The following is a 17,640-nucleotide window of genomic DNA, read 5'->3' on the forward strand; positions in this document are numbered from 1 at the left end:
TCAATAGGCATCATGTCCTCAGGGTTCATCCACGTTGTAGCAGATGTCAGATCTTTGTTCCTCTTTATGGCTGAGTAATATTCCATTGGAGAATGAGAGTAGCTTTTATGGGTTCAAATAGAAGTGACAACCTGTACATCCCATTCATTTTTTTTACTGAAGTATAGTTGATTTACAGTGTTGTGTTTCAGGGGTACAGCAAAGTGGTTCAGATATATTTATTCTTTTTCAGATTGTTTTCCACTATAGGTTACTACAAGATATTGAGTATAGTTCCCTGTGCTATACAGTAGGTCCTGGATGTCGTTTATCTACTTTATATATAGTAGTGTGTATCTGTTAATCCCAAACTCCTAATTTATCCTCCTTCCCCCCTTTCCCCTTTGGTAACCACAAATTTGTTTTCTATGTCTGTGAGTCTATTTCTATTTTGTAAGTAAGTTCATTGTATCTTTTTTTTAGAATGCACACATAACTGATATCATATGATATAGATCTGTCTGACTTACTTCACTTAGTATGATAATCTCTAGGTCCATCCATGTTGCTGCAAATGGCATTATTTCATTCTTTTTTATGGCTGAGTAATATTCCATTGTATATGTACACCATATCTTTTTTATCCATTCATCTGTTGATGGATACTTGAGTTGCTTCCAAGTCTTGGCTATTATAAATTGTTTTGCTGTGAACATTAGGATACATGTATCTTTTCTAATTAAAGTTTTCATCTTTTCTGGGTATATGCCCCGGAATGGGGTTGCTGGATCATATGGTAACTCTATTTTTAATTTTTTAAGGAACCTCCATACTGCTCTTAGGAAGGAGCAATTTTTGAGACTGACTGGCTATTACCTCTCAGTGAGACCGGCTCGAAGGGGCCAAACCCAAGTTGGATCCATTTTGCCAGTGTATGAGTGTATGGAGGGTGGGCAATGGGTGGGCATGCAGGATTGAAACCCTGAACACTCCAAAGGGCATCAGAAGGGCTCAGCGTCCATAGGTCGTAGGAGCTGAAGCTAGGCTTTCCCAGTTTCATTATTCATTCCCCAACCAGGAGGGCACACAGGATTTAACTGATAGGCTACTGTCCCTGCACTGCCAAACGCACAGGAAATCTCTCTCTTGTTAGCAGTGCTGACTTGCAGGATGTGTACGGCATGATTGAATCATGGCTAACAATGAAAGTGTTGATGGTCCCACTGCAAAAAGGGATTCCAAGCTGACGGGGCACTTCATGGTCATTGTACTAAGGCAAACTAGACTGGCCCCTAAGCTCTCTGGGAAGCCAGTGACCTGATTGTGTCTACCAACATCAGATAACCAGACTGGCCTTCCCAAAGACTTTTCCCTTTGTAGCTAATTCACACCCAAACCTTGAATCAACTCCACCAAGGAGCACCTTTAATACGTGGGCATGTAGCTCTCTTCCAAGACACTCCACAATTAAGCTTTTCTTTCCATCTTTTCCTAGGACTTAATCTATGTCCTCTTAAGCATTCCCTTCTCATTCCTTCCTATTTATAATCATTAAATTGACTTACTCCAAAAGATAAGGCTGTAGGTGTCTATGAATCATTAAAGGGGGAGTCTGGTAATGAAATTTCTAGACAATAAATGACACAGGGCAGAATCCTCCCTTTTAAAAGATGAAAAAAGAGAAGTACCTACTAATGTGGAAAACTTAAAGAATATTGATAGTTCACCCCTTTTCTTAAAAGAAAAAGCCTACATTGCAAAAAAAAAAAAAGCCTACATAAAAGGGTAGGTACAATCAAGTCACTCACTTGATTTGGTCTATGACAGTTTTAATGAAGAAGTAATTGGGTTGTATAATTAGGACCTGCCATTTTTGGAGCATCTACTATGGTCACTCTCAAGCATTTTCCATCTGTTATCTTGATTTCTTGCAATATCCTTATGAGGTTAGAGTTGTTATCCCCCATTAAGGATGAGGAAATTGAGCTAAAGGAATTCAAGTTTGTGCAGTTGGTGAGTCTGAGGGCTGGGATTCTAACTTGTCTTTACAGCTCATGCCTTTTCTCTGTGTCATGCCCACCTCCCACCACCTAGTCCCACTTTTCAAAATTTTTATCAACATCTGAATATCCCAGCAAGGTGAATGTAGAATGACCCCTAACCATCCAGATCCAATTCCTGTATGCTCTCCTTATAGCCCCTGGTTTCTTCCAGCAATTCACAGTGTTGATCAACTGACATTGCCAAGGCTAGCCAAGAGAAAATGAGGCCGTCAGATAGAAATTCTACCATTCATTTTTAGATGGATTTCTAGTTGCTCTTTTTGAATCTTCTATGTAGAGAGCTTAGTCAATCTATACCTTAAGTGACATACAGCCTAGTTTATTTCCCACACTGGCATCTTGTTTTCTAAGTTCTTTCACTCTCTTGCACCATGGGGACTCTCTATGGATCTGTCATTTGAATCCCATTGAGAAAAACATCACATACTTGAAATCCCATCAACTTTCCCAAATTTTTCACAACCACAGGAGCCAAAAGGGCTCCAAGCACTGTTCCCCTCCTTTTGATCCTGTGCAGCCATCACATATGTTTTTAATGACCATGTATTCTAAAAGATCCTAGGCAAAAGAGAGATGATACAAATACAAACATTTTGGAGGACCTGGCATCCTTTTAAAATTACTTTTGTTAATGGAAAGCTTCAGGTTACTCTGAAGTTTCACACGCTTAGGTTCTGTTCAGCAAGACTTTAACTTTTACTCACTGAATGGGTCTTGGCAAGTCATTTCCCTCTCAGTTTACAGAGCTCCCGTTTTCCCCACAGGGGAGAAGGCTGTGATCATCTGTGGTTCTCAAAGGACTCACACCCTAAAATAGATTCTGCAATTTTTATTACCAAAACATCTATTTCGCAAATCTAGCATTCTGTATTCTCTCAATATAATGCTGTGCAATACAGCATCTATCAGAAAAACCATTAGACAATACGGGTAGTGCTTATGCAACACGGTTTACTGTCCCGGCAAGAACTAGTGATTTGTTACACACATTATGCACCCATTGTAATAGATCTTTTGAGATTTCAAATGTGTGGAGGGCAAAAAGTCACCAATATTAGCACTAGACTATGAATTCTTTGTAATACCAAGCCATAGCCTAATGTCTAGTATAGAATATTATACAATAAAAGTTTATGAAAGAAATGGCATAATTTGGGTTATAAGTGTCTGTGTTTGTAATGGGTTAGATGATTTCAAAATGCTAAAATTTAGAGCTTTGAGGGGAGAAGTATTGGAAGAGGAGAAAATGTTTTCTGTCTGCTCTTCACGTGCCTTCCTGTTTCACTTAGGGTTCTTAGTCACAAGCAGCAGAAACTGATTCTAGTTGCTAGGAGCAGAGAAGGCATGAATCGAAAGTGTATTACGTAGCTGGCAGAATAGCTGAGAAGGCTAGAGAAGGAGGCTTGAGCAATGGGCAGGACCAAAGATGAGCAACCAGCCTGAAAGAGTTCTCTAATGCTGTGTCTTCAAGGTCCTTGGCCAGTGCACATGGCTAACTAAGCCCAGATTGCATGCCATGTCATAGCTTCTGAGGACCTGGGAAACAAGTGTCTGGCATTTCCCGGCTTGCATGATGGGAAGTAGTTCTGAATCTCACGATGGCTCGTAATATGGGAATTCCCCAAAGATAGAAAGGGCTGCACAAATGGGGCAGCCAGAAAAAAAATGTGGAAGATTGTGCTACATTTCCCCCTGGACAAATCCCCAGGGTCCAGCATTCTGAATTTCTTTTCTCCTTTGACTTTTGGCCATCCCTGCTTTGACAATCCTCAACACGGAGTAAACAGGAGCCCTGTATATCATGGGTCTCAGGCGGTTAAAAGCCACTGAGGAAGTAAATTGGTCATAAATCTTCTGTCTACTCCTAGTAAGCCCAGTTAGTACGATGGTTCTAAATCCATCCCTAACTTTTACCTCACCCATAGATATTTAATTTTGTACATGTATTCAGAGAAATGTGACCCAGGAGATTCTGATGCATACTGCTGACTGGGAAACGTGTCTTAATTGTTCCCATTTCTCACAGTTTCTTTACAAACCATTTCTATTTTTCTGAAGTCCCCTCCCACACCCCATCAGTCTCAACCAATGGCCCTTCCATCAGCTGGGAAAACTAGGCTTCCGATATACACTCCCTCAACTTCTCTCTCTTTCAAATAAAATGACTTCATCTTTACCCATTCCATCTTCTGTCCTACTTCATTTCCCCATCTTTCCAAGCCTAACTTGGCCACCAGTGCTCATCTGGATGCCCTCTGGTCTAATCTGAGACCTAATACTTATCTTCCCTTTGGACTGTGTCTTTGGTCTCACTTCCCTGATGCCTAATTCCCTTTGGCCCTGAAACATTCAAGTCTCACCTGATCTAACAACCCTTCAACTTGACTCTGCTTCCCATAGACCACCTTCCTGTTCCCCCCACCACCTTCATCTTTCACATCCAGACATCTGAAAGGAGTGGTTTTTACTCAAGGATGTTCCTTCCCCACCTCTCACTCATTCAAGTCTCTGTAATTGCTTACAGGCTCACCCACACACACACATAGCTCTCTCAATGTCACCCACAGCCTCCTGGCTGCCCAAGCCTCTTAGTCTGCATCTCTCTTGACCTCCCCAAACCACTTGACTCTGTTGAAAAACCCTTTCCTCCTGCTGTGGCTTTTCGTAGAAACATCCCTCTTGATTTTTCCTTCTAATCTTCAGATGATACTTCCTCAGCCTCCTTTCCTGGGCTTTCTCCTCTTCTCGTTCTGTTTTCTTACCCTGGCCATTCTTTCTTTAGCTATAACCACAATGTAGATGACACCCAGGTATGTGTCCCCAATCCTGATTCTTCTATCTTGAGATTCAAAGCTTTCCAACTGGTCACTTCCAAAAGATGCCTAAGCCCGTCTTCCACTCCATCTCACCTTCCATCATGCCTTTTAAAAATTTATCATAGTAAAATATACATAACATAAAATTTACCATTTTAACCACTTTTAAGTGTGCAGTTCAGTGACACTAAGTGCATTCACATTGCTGTGCTCTTCTAATTCCTTTTTAATATCTGTGTAACTGGAGGGGAAAGGACCACTTATTCATCACTGGGGGCTGCCCCACCTTCATATTACTGGCCGAGCCTGGTGCCTGGTGGTTATACACATGAGCTCTGGAGGGTCTGATCTAAGTTGAAATCCTAGCTCCATGACTCTGGCTGAGTCTTTCCACCTCTCTGGTCTCACTTCGCTCATCTTGTATTCTCTACTCTTGTTGGGTACGCAGTCACTCTGCCAAAGTACTAAAAGCTTTGTTTATTTGTGAGCTAACACCCCTCAAAACACTTGTCCTCTGGAGCTGGCACTGGAAGTGAAGAGAAAATGAACCGTTTGAAGAAAGTGATGGGTCTTAGCCAGAAAGCAGAAGTTCCGGATATACTGGAGGGGGATGTCAAATCTGGTGCTGGCTTGGATTTACGATACAAACAGCTCCACCTACGCCTGTTATGAAAAGAAAGAGAAAACAATCAATCAGTGAAACTGTTTTGGTGACTGCTTCAGTCTTTGGGCAGAGTAGTAATTGCTCTTCAAGTGACAGGTGAAACCTCTCTGAATGCTGAAAAGGTGATTTAGTAGAAATTGCAAGAATTTGCCCAGGAAAGAGGTGATTGGGAGAAATTTGATGTGCCTACCTTTCAAAATGTCTTCTTAAGTCTTGCATTTATAGAGTCATCAAGGATGTAAAGAGGTCACATTGGTTTTTTTCCCCCATGTTTACTTCATTTTATGGAGGAAAGTTTGCTTATGAGTGTTGGGAATTCTAGCAGCCCCCTCCTGGAGGTGAAGACGTATTTTGTTTTTAGCTTTTTGTTTCCTTTTGGACTGGATCTTTATCTATCTCTCATTTCCAGCCCAGGGCCTGGCATAAAAGATGCACTTTAGAACTGCCGCCTGTTTCAGTAAAGAAGAGGTGAAGTGTTTTGGTGACCAGATCCTACTTTTCCTTTCAGAGACTGAGTACAGAAGTAAAGATTCTCAGAGTTTCAGCCCAGAATGTCACAGGATAATGTTCAGAACAGATTGCCCTTTACAAAGCACCTTTATAGGCCTACTTTATCTCATTAGGCACTGACAAGACACTCCATTTTTCAGATGAGGAAACTGAGGTTCAGAGTGGTTAAGTGACTTGCCCAGGGCTTCACAGCTAATAAGTGATCAAGCCCAGCCTAGCCGAGCACCTATAACTACAAACTCTTGGTTGTCTTTCTAACCCACATTTGGCCTCACAGAGGGATGGCCTGTGTTGAGCTACACCCTGCCCTTGGCCAACTTGACCGCTGAGGATCCTGCCATTTAAGGCATGTGGGTGAGGCAGTTGGAAATGTCCCCGTGTGGAGTCTTAAGCGTTTGGCACGAGATACAAGGCAGGACGTGCTGGGGCCCCGCTTTGTGCCAGAGGCCCCTGAGCTGGCGTCTGCACGTCCCCAGTGAGCACGTGTCCACCTGGGCGCACCAACCGTGCGCCCTAGCGGCTCCCGGTGCGCCCCGGGTGCCAGCCCGCCCGCGCGCTCCCCGGCCGCGCCTTGGGGGCCTCCCCACTCCCCGCGGCTGCAGCCCCGGTGTCTCCCGCCCGCTTAGAGCAGCCCGGGGCTGCGGCCGCGGGTCCCCCACACCCCAGGGGCGGAGCGAGGCGCGGAGACGTCAGGGCGGAGGACGAGCGCTGGGCGAGCGCGCCCTCCCGGCTGCTGCCAGTGGCCCACGTCCCCGACTGGCGCGGCCGGCGGCCGGGAGATGCAGGGAGCGGCGGCGCTGGGGCGCAGCCAGGCGGCCGGGCGGGCGGGGGCCAGAGGCTGAGCCGGGCGAGCCAGCCGCGCACACAGCTCTGCCCGCCACCTCCGAAGCGGATCCCCGGACGCCCCTCGGCTCTCCCTGGGTTTCTAGCAAAATCCCCCCGGGGTGTCCATCAATTTCCTTGGGTGACTACAGCGTGTGTTTTGTTTTTCTTTCTTCCTTCCCTCCCTGTGTGCCCTTCTCCAGGATGGCAGAGGCGGAATTGCACAAGGAAAGGCTGCAAGCCATAGCAGTAAGTCCACTTTCATTTTATTTTCTTGCTCTATTGTCTGGGATGGAAGAGGACCCCGAGTGCTTCGGGGCCGTCGACATTCCAGCACAGTAGCCGCAGGACATGTGTTTTGGGGATAAAAGTCTGTCAAGGCTCAGCTACACTGCTTTTTCCTTTACGGTCTGTAGATGGAAAGCCCCAGGGCGCGCTTTGGGCTGGGGATTTGAATGTGGAAGATTGGCTTAGAAATAAGATGCTTGCTACTGGGCTTTAGGGAAAGACTAAACAGGAGCATGAGGGGTGGGGGTCGGGGGGAGGGGATTCCTGGAATATTACCACCCAGTGCTCAGTAATACTCTGACTTCAGACACTGGAGAATGGCGGGAACGGTCACCAGAACGGTGGCTGCCGTCCACTCTGCGGAAGCTGTTGGTGTGCTAAGTGGAAAACCAGCAATCAGCTCCACTGCCAGCCACGCGGTAGAACCTCTTCCCTGGAACCGGGAGTGTTCATTTTCCCTGTTCTGTTTGATATTGACAAGGGCACTGGCGCAAGCCACCACCCTGGGGAGGGGGGTGGGGTGGTCTGGGGACGTCTTAGAACAACTGGGTCCTGGGAATAATATTCCAAGAGAGCCTCCTTCTTCTAGGTGTGGATCATCTGAAAACCTGTTTTCAGCATACAAAGGAGCAACCAGTTTTGGCAAAGTTTATGTGCACTCTCAGAAAAGTGTACCCATGTGCATCTTGGGTATAAAAGAGCTCGAAAGCTGCCTAAATTTGAGCAATCCTGCCACAGTGTTGCCAATGATCCACAGATGTGGTATTTTTACTGGAGCCACCACAGCTGGATTATATATTTCCTTTTCAGATGAGGGAATGATTGCTGCTGCTATATGAAATAATAGCAATTAGAAGAGAAGGTCTCTTAACATATTGGCATAAAAGAATCGCCAGACATTCTTTTACCTAAGTACTGTTTTTTTTTCTTTTTGGTCCAGGAGTTCCCTGGAAACACATATAAACTTATTGGAGAAATGGTGTGTAATGTTTTGGAAGCAAAGTATATTAAAGTGTTTTTAAAATCCTTTGGACGGATCCTTCACTGGGAAATGCATACAGACTCTTCTTTTTTAAAGAAGCGTTTGATGTGGTCTCTGTGGCTCTGAGATCCTCTTTATCAAAGTCCTCAAATCTTAAAATGTCTTGGAGACTTTACAGCTGAAGCAAGAGAGACGTTTGTTGGCACTGTTGAATGCTATGGCTTTTTTGCCTATTGGGCAATCTTTGAACTTGGTCCTCAGAACTCAGGAAGGCTTTTTTTTTTTCTTTCCCTTTCCCTCTGAGTATGTGTATTTTGATGGTTAGTGAGGTTGTTTACGGTTTCTAGAGTTAGTGGCCCAGCAGTGTGGCCAGTATGTCATGAACTTGGTAAGAATGGAGATATTCAGTCCTCGGTGCCATGTAGCTGGTGGGTGTTTTATATAAACTGAATAATAGGCTGCTTTACTGTCCATGAAGTGGCTGCTGCGGAGAACGTTCGGTTGCTCCCATCGGAGGCCGCCGAAGGTTTCCAACAGTTGTCACATTCTCTGCCTTTGCATGACCAGCTTTACTGGATGCCTGAGGAACAGCTGAGCCTCATGAAAGGACTTGCTTTCTGAACGGGGTGCCAGTAGCAGCTTACACTTGGGCCACCCTTTTCCGAGTGGGGCCGGGTAATCCCAGCAGAGGCTAAATGGACTTTCAAGAAAGATCTAGCCAGTCTTCTGGAATTCTCATGCCTGTTCAGTTGTGGAATTGAGTTTGTCCTGTACCTGGGAAGGTGTTGATGATTCTCATGAATGATTCGGCCTCAATGAATATATCTGTTGTTATTAGTGCAGACTTTCTAACAGCGAATTAACTGTGTGTGTGTGTGAGAGAGAGAGAGACAGACAGACAGACAGACAGAAAGAGAGAGAGAATTGAGAGATGGGGTGGAGGGGCTTGTGACCACATCAGTAAATAGTTCTATGCCGTGCTTTGGTCTAATGCATACTCTCCAAATTTTGCAAACTTGCCTCTTTCTACCACCTTCCTAGGGTTCTCAGGGGACCCTCAGGAGCTCACGAGGCTGCTGCCAGAGCCTAGCCCTCCTGAAGTCTCTCTGGAGATGTGAAGGAGGAAGAGAATGATTCTTTTTGTTTGTTTGTTTTTTGTTTTTTGTTATTCGTTATCTATTTTATACATATCAGTATATATATGTCAATCCCAATCTCCCAATTCATCCCCCCCGCCACCCCGCTTTCCCCCAGGAGGAAGAGAATGATTCTTTATCTCTTCACCAACTTGGGCTCCTCTCCAAGAGGAAGAGCAGATATGATGGAGATTCTAATCTGTAGGCCCTTGGGTACTCTTTAGTCTGGACCTTGGTTTCTTCATCTGTAAAGGGGGCTCATGAGTTCTACCTCAGGGGCTGGCTGTAAGGTTTAGATACGGTGCAGGTGAAGGACCTGGCATGCAGGGGCCGGTAGATGGTCTTGAGCTAGAGCCCCCATTTCCTGTCTACACTGCTGCCTTGTCCTGTGAGGGTGAGAGGCAACATCTCTGAAACAGAAAGAGTCTGAACAGCCTTCTTTATCCTTTCCTTTACTCGACTGAAGGCCAGAGCTTAGCCCAGTGTCAATTTTGCTAGCTCCTCAGACCAGGTGCAGAGATGTGACTGGAGGATCCATCCATCCAGTCATGCAGTAGGTATTTACAAAGTATTGCCTCTCGGAAGGGACTGGCAATACCAAAAAGTCAGTGTCCCCAAGTTTCAGCCATCAGAGGGAAGACTTTACCCTTCGCACACTTAAGTTCTAAAAGGGACAGATGTCCTGTGACCTACTAGCCACATGATCATCTGTGGGATTTTTTTTCCCCCCAAGGGAGTGAAATACTCAGAAACTATAGTGCTTTAATTGAATCTTCCAGTTGTGTCCAGAGACTAATCAATGAGAAAAGATGAATTTCAGCCTACTTCCTGCCAAAAGAGGAGCAAATCCATCTTGACAAGTGTCTCTACTCCCAGGTGCTCCTTCCATCCGTAGGAACTCTCCCAAAGTTGTAATTTTAGAAGACAGCAAGATGCCTCTATAGCAGAATGAGTGTGGGTAATCATTCAGGGCATAATAATACAGTTGCCATTTATTGACCATTTTCTATTCAGCAGGGCTCTTGTGACATGTGTTCTTTAAAAAAAAAAAAATCTTAAGTTGTTAATAGTCTAACATAAACAATTACTATTCAGTAGCAGGAATACTTATGCAAATGAGCACACACCTGGAGCAGGTAAGCTGACCTGGAGGAGTTGTAGAGCACTTTCTAAGAGAGGAGATGTTTGAGCAAGTCTTGAAGATTGAAAATAAAATGTAAAATAACACAGTAACTTCCCAGTGAGCAGAAGGTGTTTATTCACTTGTTTGTTGTTAGTTTGTTTATTATTTATTTGAAATAGTTAGTATAAGAAAGGGAAAGCGAAACACATGAAGGAGTTAAGTCAGTAGCCAAAGGCGCCAACTCAGCAAGGAGACTCAAGTACATCTGAACACAGATGATGCCATTTAATCCTCATAAGCTGATGAGGGAGGAACGTCTATATTGTCCATGTTTTAAGGAGCCCGACCTTAACAGAAAGTGTCAAGGCCAGAATCAGAGCCCACACTGGAGGGCACTGGAGCCCCTTTAGTGACCACTGCCAGATTGGCTCCCCACAACATGGTGGCAGCATCTCGTGCTCTTCCCATGAGCTCACTGGGCAGTTCGGCAGCCTCTGTGCCAGCGGATGAGGGGGAAGCAGACTGATTCAGTAGCATCGGGAAAGGCTGAGACAAACCAGGAGGCCACATCCTTTTGAGAGTCTTCCAAGCTGGGTTTCAGTGCATGGAAATACCCAATGGGAGTTCTCACCGAGTGAGTAACAGTCCCTTGGAGAAGAAACCACTGTGTCTCAATAGAAACCAGTCTGGGGGGAGGATGTTGTTATGTCTGCACATCCGAGAGGAAGGGAGTCTTCCTTGGGCTCTGGTGAAGATCACTGAATGTTTCAGAGGTCATCGTGGGCAAAAGCCCTCAGAGACATAGAAAATACGGACATACGTGAGTGTGTCCAAATTTGCTGAGATGTGAGATGCCAATCCAACCTACACTGGCTCTTTAGGGAATGTTGTCACTTAATGAGAACTCAGACTCTGTGGAATAATAAAAACGATCTTTGGCATTTGTACAGCACTTTACAAAAACCTGCACGTGATACCTGAATTCTGAGCTGTGCTGGGCAGGTCTCATTGTCTCCACTTTACAGTCGGGTATGCAGCGGCATCTGGGCTCACACAGTGAGGTGTGGAAGGGTTGTATCTCTCTCCCGACTCCTGATTCCTCGTGTTAGTGGCACGTCTAGCCTTGGAGGGGTGCTGTGCTAGGGGCAGGAGCTGCCCCTAGGATCCTTCTGAGCTGGCGGTGGGGAGAGGGGTGAGCTTGCGGGTATGTGGGCCTAGCCGTGACTCTGTGGAATCTGCCTTTTGGGGGATTTCACTTCGGACCCCTCGCCCTCTTAAAATTCTCCCCCAGAGGGTACAGATAGTGGCCTATGGCTCCCACCTGACCCCGTTCTCTGTCCTGAGAAGGCCCGGATGTAGGTGGGTGGCTTAGGCTGGTTCTGCCTTTTACCCACAAAAAAACACTCTTGGCATTTCCTTGGCTTCATCTCTCAGTGTTCTTCTTGCCTCTGAGCAATAAGGCCTTGAGTGCCAGGGTTGGAGTGTGGACCAAAGGCTAAGGAGGCCAATCAGCCCGCTTTGATTCAGGCCGCTTCGGTTGGCCTGCATGGCTTGGACAAAAGTCCTGGCTGCCATTTGCCTGTGACCCAGCCTAGCTTCCCAGGTCAGGGATCCCTCAGGGGTTCTAGAGACCCAAGCCCAAGCCCTATAGTAACAAAAACTGTGATTCTTGGGGGGACCATCCCTGTACATGAACCTCTGTTGTTGGCAGGCAGCTGGTAAAGGGCTAGAGAATTGAAGATCCCAGTCATTTGTTATCTTCTTCCACATAAATGGTACCCTGCTTCTAAAAGTTCAAGTTGAGGCTTAAAAAATGGTTTGCTCAGGACATTGGTGCTGAGGGAGAGTTTGCCCCAGCTGACTCTGCAGGGCCGCTCAGCAGGTGAGTGCCACTGGGGGCCCATTCAGTGTCATTGCCAGGTCTGGGAGTGCCCAGGCAGGCCTTACACAAATATGCCCAAGGGCCATACACCTCTCTGACCATTTATTTGTACCTCTGAGTATATCAGGCTTTAGCCTCTTGGGACAAAGAGCAGCTGCTCTGGCAAGTGCCCTGTGAAATAGAGCAGTCATCATTTAAAAAACCAAGCAGGGGGGCTTGTGGGTTATGATTTGTTAATATTTAGAAGAAAAACAGGGCTCAGTGAAGGCTTCTCTGCATTTCTTTGGGGTTACCCAGTGCTTTGCGGACCACTGCTATTGGTCCTTTGAACTACCCACATTTTATCACTGATCCTTTTTGGGGATGTTGATCAACTTCCTTGGCAGTAAGAGTTGATCATCATGTAGTGTGATATTGACTGAGGCAGCAAATGGCATTGATGCACGGAGACGGTGGTCCCCAGGGCTGTCAGTACCTCACAGTCTGGTGAGTAACAAGCGTGGATTCTGGTGTACGAAAGCCTTGGCTCACATCCCAGCTTTTCTATTAGTATCTGTGAGACCTTGCTGGCCCTCGGTTTCCTCATCTGTAAGTTGGAGATAATTATAATACCCACCTCATGGAATTGTTGTGAAGGTTATTTGAGAGATTTCGTGGGAAATACTCAGAGCAGGGGTACAGAAAACACTCAACAAAAGTTTTCTGTTTATAGTAAGTGAATCAACAAATCATAACTCATGCATCTTTATGGAGAAAATGGACGCAAAGGGTGAAAGATGAATTCTTTTCACCTCAACTGGTGAATTGCCAAACTGGGAAATTTCATGAGTATAGTAACACCTGAGAGTTTGCAGTGCAGGAGGATACTAATAATAACAATGAAAAGGATTGTTTATAGTCGACAGGAGTTGCAAACCCAGAAGGACCCGGGAGCCAGCCTGTAACATAAATGATTGACACGGATTGAGTAGGAAATTGTAAGGACCTGGAGAGCAGATATCACTTCTCAGTGAAGGTACAGTTAATTTATACCAGGTGAGAACGTGGGTCCTATGTTGTCACATCAACTGATTCTCAAGAGAAGCCAGAAATCTTCCTTTTTAAAATGTGAGATCTCCCGTTTCAAAAAGAATAGCATCAAGTAGCTTAAAAGCTTTTAAAACATTCGTGGACACAACAAAATTCCTTTTGGCCAGCGGGTTGACCTTTTGTGACCTCCACGTGTAGGTAGAGCTTTGAACATTACCGTGTGCTTTCCTTATGCGTGGACTTGTTTGGATTTCATAAGGATGCTGTGAAGTGGTACTACCAGCTCCCCTGAGATCTTTCATAATGTTACAAAATCCGGGTGCAGTTTCAATAGGACTTTATGAGTTTGGTGTACAAATGTTTGGATCATTGGAAAAATAGTGCATATTTCCTATATTTTTTATTTTTGGCTGCGTAGGGTCTTTGGTGTGGTAGGCAGGCTTCTTATTGCGGTGGCTTCTCTCATTGTGGAGCACGGCCTCTAGGCGCGCGGGCTTCAGTAGTTGTGGCTCGCGGGCTCTAGAGCACAAGCTCAGTAGTTTTGGTGCACGAGCCTAGTTGCTCCGCGGCATGTGGGATCTTCCCGGACAAGGGCTCGAACCCGTGTTCCCTGCACTGGCAGGCGGATTCTTAACCACTGCGCCACCAGGGAAGTCCCCCCTATACTTTTTTATATTAAATGAGCTCCTTGCAACCACTGACATTATTGTAACTCCAAGTTCACATCTAGGTAGGAGATTGCTCTCTCAAAATTAACAGAAAAATTTAAAAGACAGCAGCTTGATGTGGGAAATTCCTGTTATCATAGAAGCACCTTTAAGAGCAAGGTAGGCAAATTGAGCCATCACGTGTTACCCAGGTGTTTGAGATGATTTTGATTTGTTATCAGCCTCAAATAGACAATGTAGGGAGACCGAGCTGGGCTCAGGACTTCTAATAATGGCAGCAACTGCTATTGGGCATAGACTTTTGGCCAGAAATGGTGTAGAACTGTGATTCTCAAACTTCAGTGCATTAGGATCATCATCACCTGGAGGGCTCCTTAAACACACAGATTGCTGGGTCCCACTCCCAGAGTGTTTGATTTAGTAGATCTGGGCTGGAGCCTGAGAATTTGCATTTCTAACAAGTTCCCAGGGTTTGCTCTTCCCAGCTGCAGCTGCTGTTCTGGGGAATACACGTGGAAAATCCGTGGGGATGTGGTAGAAGACCAGTAGCAAAGGGAGAGGATGGTCTGGGTCTTCATAAGTGGCACACGCCCACTGTGACATGCCCAGGGGTTTGTGAAGTGTGTATATTTTAAAGAGGTGAAATGGAATAAAAGACCAAATTCAAGTCTTAATAAGTGAGAGCCTAAACCTAGCTCAGTTTGAAAGTGATATAGTTGTGTTCCTCTTACATCAAGTGACTAATCCAGAGGAGATCTTGTTTGTCTTGGGTACTTGTTTTAATCTATTTAAATAAAGTAAAATTGAAGACACCTGTTTCAGTGGTATGCTTGGGATTGAGATTGGCTGATCAAAACCATGGGCTATAAAATTCACTTGGGGAGGCCTTAGGGGACACCTCAGTGAGACAAGAAGTCATGCAACAGAGCAGATATCCAGCAATACAGTGGGAGCCCCTTTGAGAAATATACATGCTACATATCATGATGCTATAGATGGAGAAGTCCCAGAGCAGATCAGCCAATCAAGTCTTGTGGCAGCCTCTCCAGCCTTCAGGCCTGATTCTCAATGCAGCCGCTTCTCACGTGAGCAGCTCTAGTAGGAGGTCAGGATGAGCAGCAAGTGAGGTTCATTTACTTGATGATGGTTAGTGATTCTCCTAAGCCAGTCTGTGTGCACAAGCCAGGCTTGTCACTGGTACATCAAAGAGGAGTTTATTCTTGTCAAGATGTCCTCCAGGCTTCCTCATCCTAATTGTAGCATCCATTGTTTGAACCAACCCTTCATATTCAGATGGATTCAGCTTCACCCGGGCTCTTATTTGTCCTAAAACACAAAGCACAGAGGCCACACTGTGCAGGATGAGACCTAAGAGAACACGGACAGACTGTTGGGTGATGGCCGCCCAGCATGGGCGCTTCATAGAGGCAAGTTTGCACTTGAGCGCTGTGGGTTTGGGCGAATACCGCACAGCTGAGACCTATTTCTGGCAGGAAATGCCGGCAGAAGCAGAGGTTTGGGGGGGTGGGGGAGCATGTTGGAGCTACATATGCCCTTGGTTAATGGGTATGTCAGTCTTTTCCATTAGTCTCACGTTGAATTAGAATCCACAAAAGGAGATTATTAAATACACAGAGAGACAGACAGAGACAAGCCTATAGCCTATGTACATAATGCTTGAACATATATTAAAAATACTTCGGGGCTAGTCTTTGACTCTAGTATCAGTGCTCCTGTAGCATCCTCTGAGCTTAGCTAGAAGAAGGGAATAGGGAACCTGGTCCCTTCCCCTCGCATAAAATGGAAGGGGAACGAAAAGCCACACGCGCCCCCAAGGTAAAAAGCCCTAGCTGTAGATGCAAAGGCTGTGAGCCAGACCTCAGAACACATCTTCCCCCTCGTCATTTCCCCTCTGGCAGCCTGTTTCATTACCCTGCGGGCTTCCAGGCTCTTGACAGTCTGTGCCCTCCAAAATGTCTTCAAGGCATTTGTAAAACCTGCCCTTAACTTCTTTGCTACATTATACCGATTTACTTACTATTCTAGGTGGGTGGGATTTTTTTTCCCCCTTCTAAATTATAACCAGTCATCTGAGGATTCACTTTATTTTTTAGTTCAGGGCTGAAACTTAAAACTTTGAGGGTTATAAAAAAAAAAAACGTTATTCTTAAGAGAAAAACATATGCTTGAAAACTTAACCCCTTGGTGGTAGCCAGGGGATCCTCTTTCTCCGAGTTTGAGTAATAGTGCAAACAATTTTTGAGACCAATAAATACCGCGTGGGGCTTCAGGATTGGGGCAGCTGTGATAGATGCATGTCCTTATGTGATGGATAGAGAAGCCGGGATCTGGGAGAGGTACCTTTTGGCCGAGAGGCATGGGGTCAATCCAGAGGCCCCCCCGCCCCCGGGCTCCTGGTTCATCTCTCTTTTTTTTTTTTTTTAAACAGTATGGTTGAGGATAATCTTTATTGTGAGTAGTAGATTGATTGATTGATTATTTATTTATTTATTTATTTATTTATTTATTTATTTATTGCCGTTCCGTGCAGCATGTGGGATCTTAGTTCCCTGACCAGGGATTGAACCCGTGCCCCCTGCACTGGAAGTGCGGAGTCCTAACCACTGGACCGCCAGGGAAGTCCCTCCTGGTTCATCTTAAACAGAGTTTCTATGGCCTGACTTGTCAGCTTGGGTTGATGATACTTGCTGCCTCTAGTGGGCTGGGAAATGGTTCGAAAATTTCCTTGCCCCAGTGGGACTGTGAGACATATAAGATCTGAAAAGTGGAAAAGAGTGTAGAGGTTCCTCAAGAAATTCAAAAGAGAACTGCCATGTGATCCAGCAATCCCACTTTTGGGTATACATCCGAAGGAAATAAAATCACTATCTTGGAGAGATAGCTGCACTCCCATGTTCATTACAGCATCACTATTCACAGTAGCCAAGAGATGAAAACAACCTAAGTGTCCATTGGATAAAGAAAAGGTGGTACATACAGAGTGGAATATTATTTAGCCTTTAAAAAGAAGGAAATCCTGCCGTTTGTGACAATATGGTTGGACCCTGGAGGGCATTCTGCTAAGTGAAAAAAGCCAGACACAGAAAGATAAATACCTATAATCTCACTTATATGCGGAATCTAAAAAAAAACCATTGAACTTACAGTAACAGAGGAGAGTGATGGGTACTAGAGGCTGGGAAGTGGGGGAAAGGGGGCGATGTTGATCAAAGAGTATAACTTCCAGTTTTAAGTTGAATAAGTTCTGAAAACCTAATGTACAGCATGGTGACTGTGGTTAATAATCGTGTATTATATACTTGAAATCTGCTAAGAGAGTAGATCTCATGTGTTATCATTAAACACACAAAAATGGTAACTGTGTGAGGTGATGGATATGTGAATTAGCTTGATTGTGATAATTATTTCACAATGCATATCAAAACATCATGTTGTACACTGTAAATATATACAATTTTTATTTGTCAATCATACCTTAAAGCTGGGGGAAAAAATGATCAGTTTAAAAAAAAAGATCTGGAAAGCTTGAAGCTAATGTGAATGGCCTTGAAAAGAAATACTGCTTATCCAGGAAGCAAAAACACACTATAGATAGTGATGAGCCCATCATCTGAGTGCCCATGTTTCTTTTCCAGGTGGTATATAGGCAGCCTTGTT

The 17,640-nt window shown here is 45.0% G+C and overlaps 1 protein-coding gene across 6 annotated transcripts in view; it reads left to right on the top strand.

Moving 5' to 3' along the window:
* The window catches only part of PALM2AKAP2 (PALM2 and AKAP2 fusion), a 506,958-nt gene that overhangs the window by 145,099 nt on the left and 344,219 nt on the right, over window positions 1–17,640 (top strand). For all 6 annotated transcript variants that reach the window (XM_057548010.1, XM_007178230.3, XM_007178232.3 and 3 more), the window contains exon 2: window positions 7,058–7,103. In XM_057548010.1, coding sequence (XP_057403993.1) covers window positions 7,059–7,103 — 45 coding nt within the window. In that variant the 5' untranslated portion in view covers window position 7,058. The remainder of the gene's footprint in view (window positions 1–7,057; window positions 7,104–17,640) is intronic.

Source organism: Balaenoptera acutorostrata, chromosome 6 (genome assembly GCF_949987535.1).
Source record: "Balaenoptera acutorostrata chromosome 6, mBalAcu1.1, whole genome shotgun sequence".
Taxonomy (NCBI): domain Eukaryota; kingdom Metazoa; phylum Chordata; class Mammalia; order Artiodactyla; family Balaenopteridae; genus Balaenoptera; species Balaenoptera acutorostrata.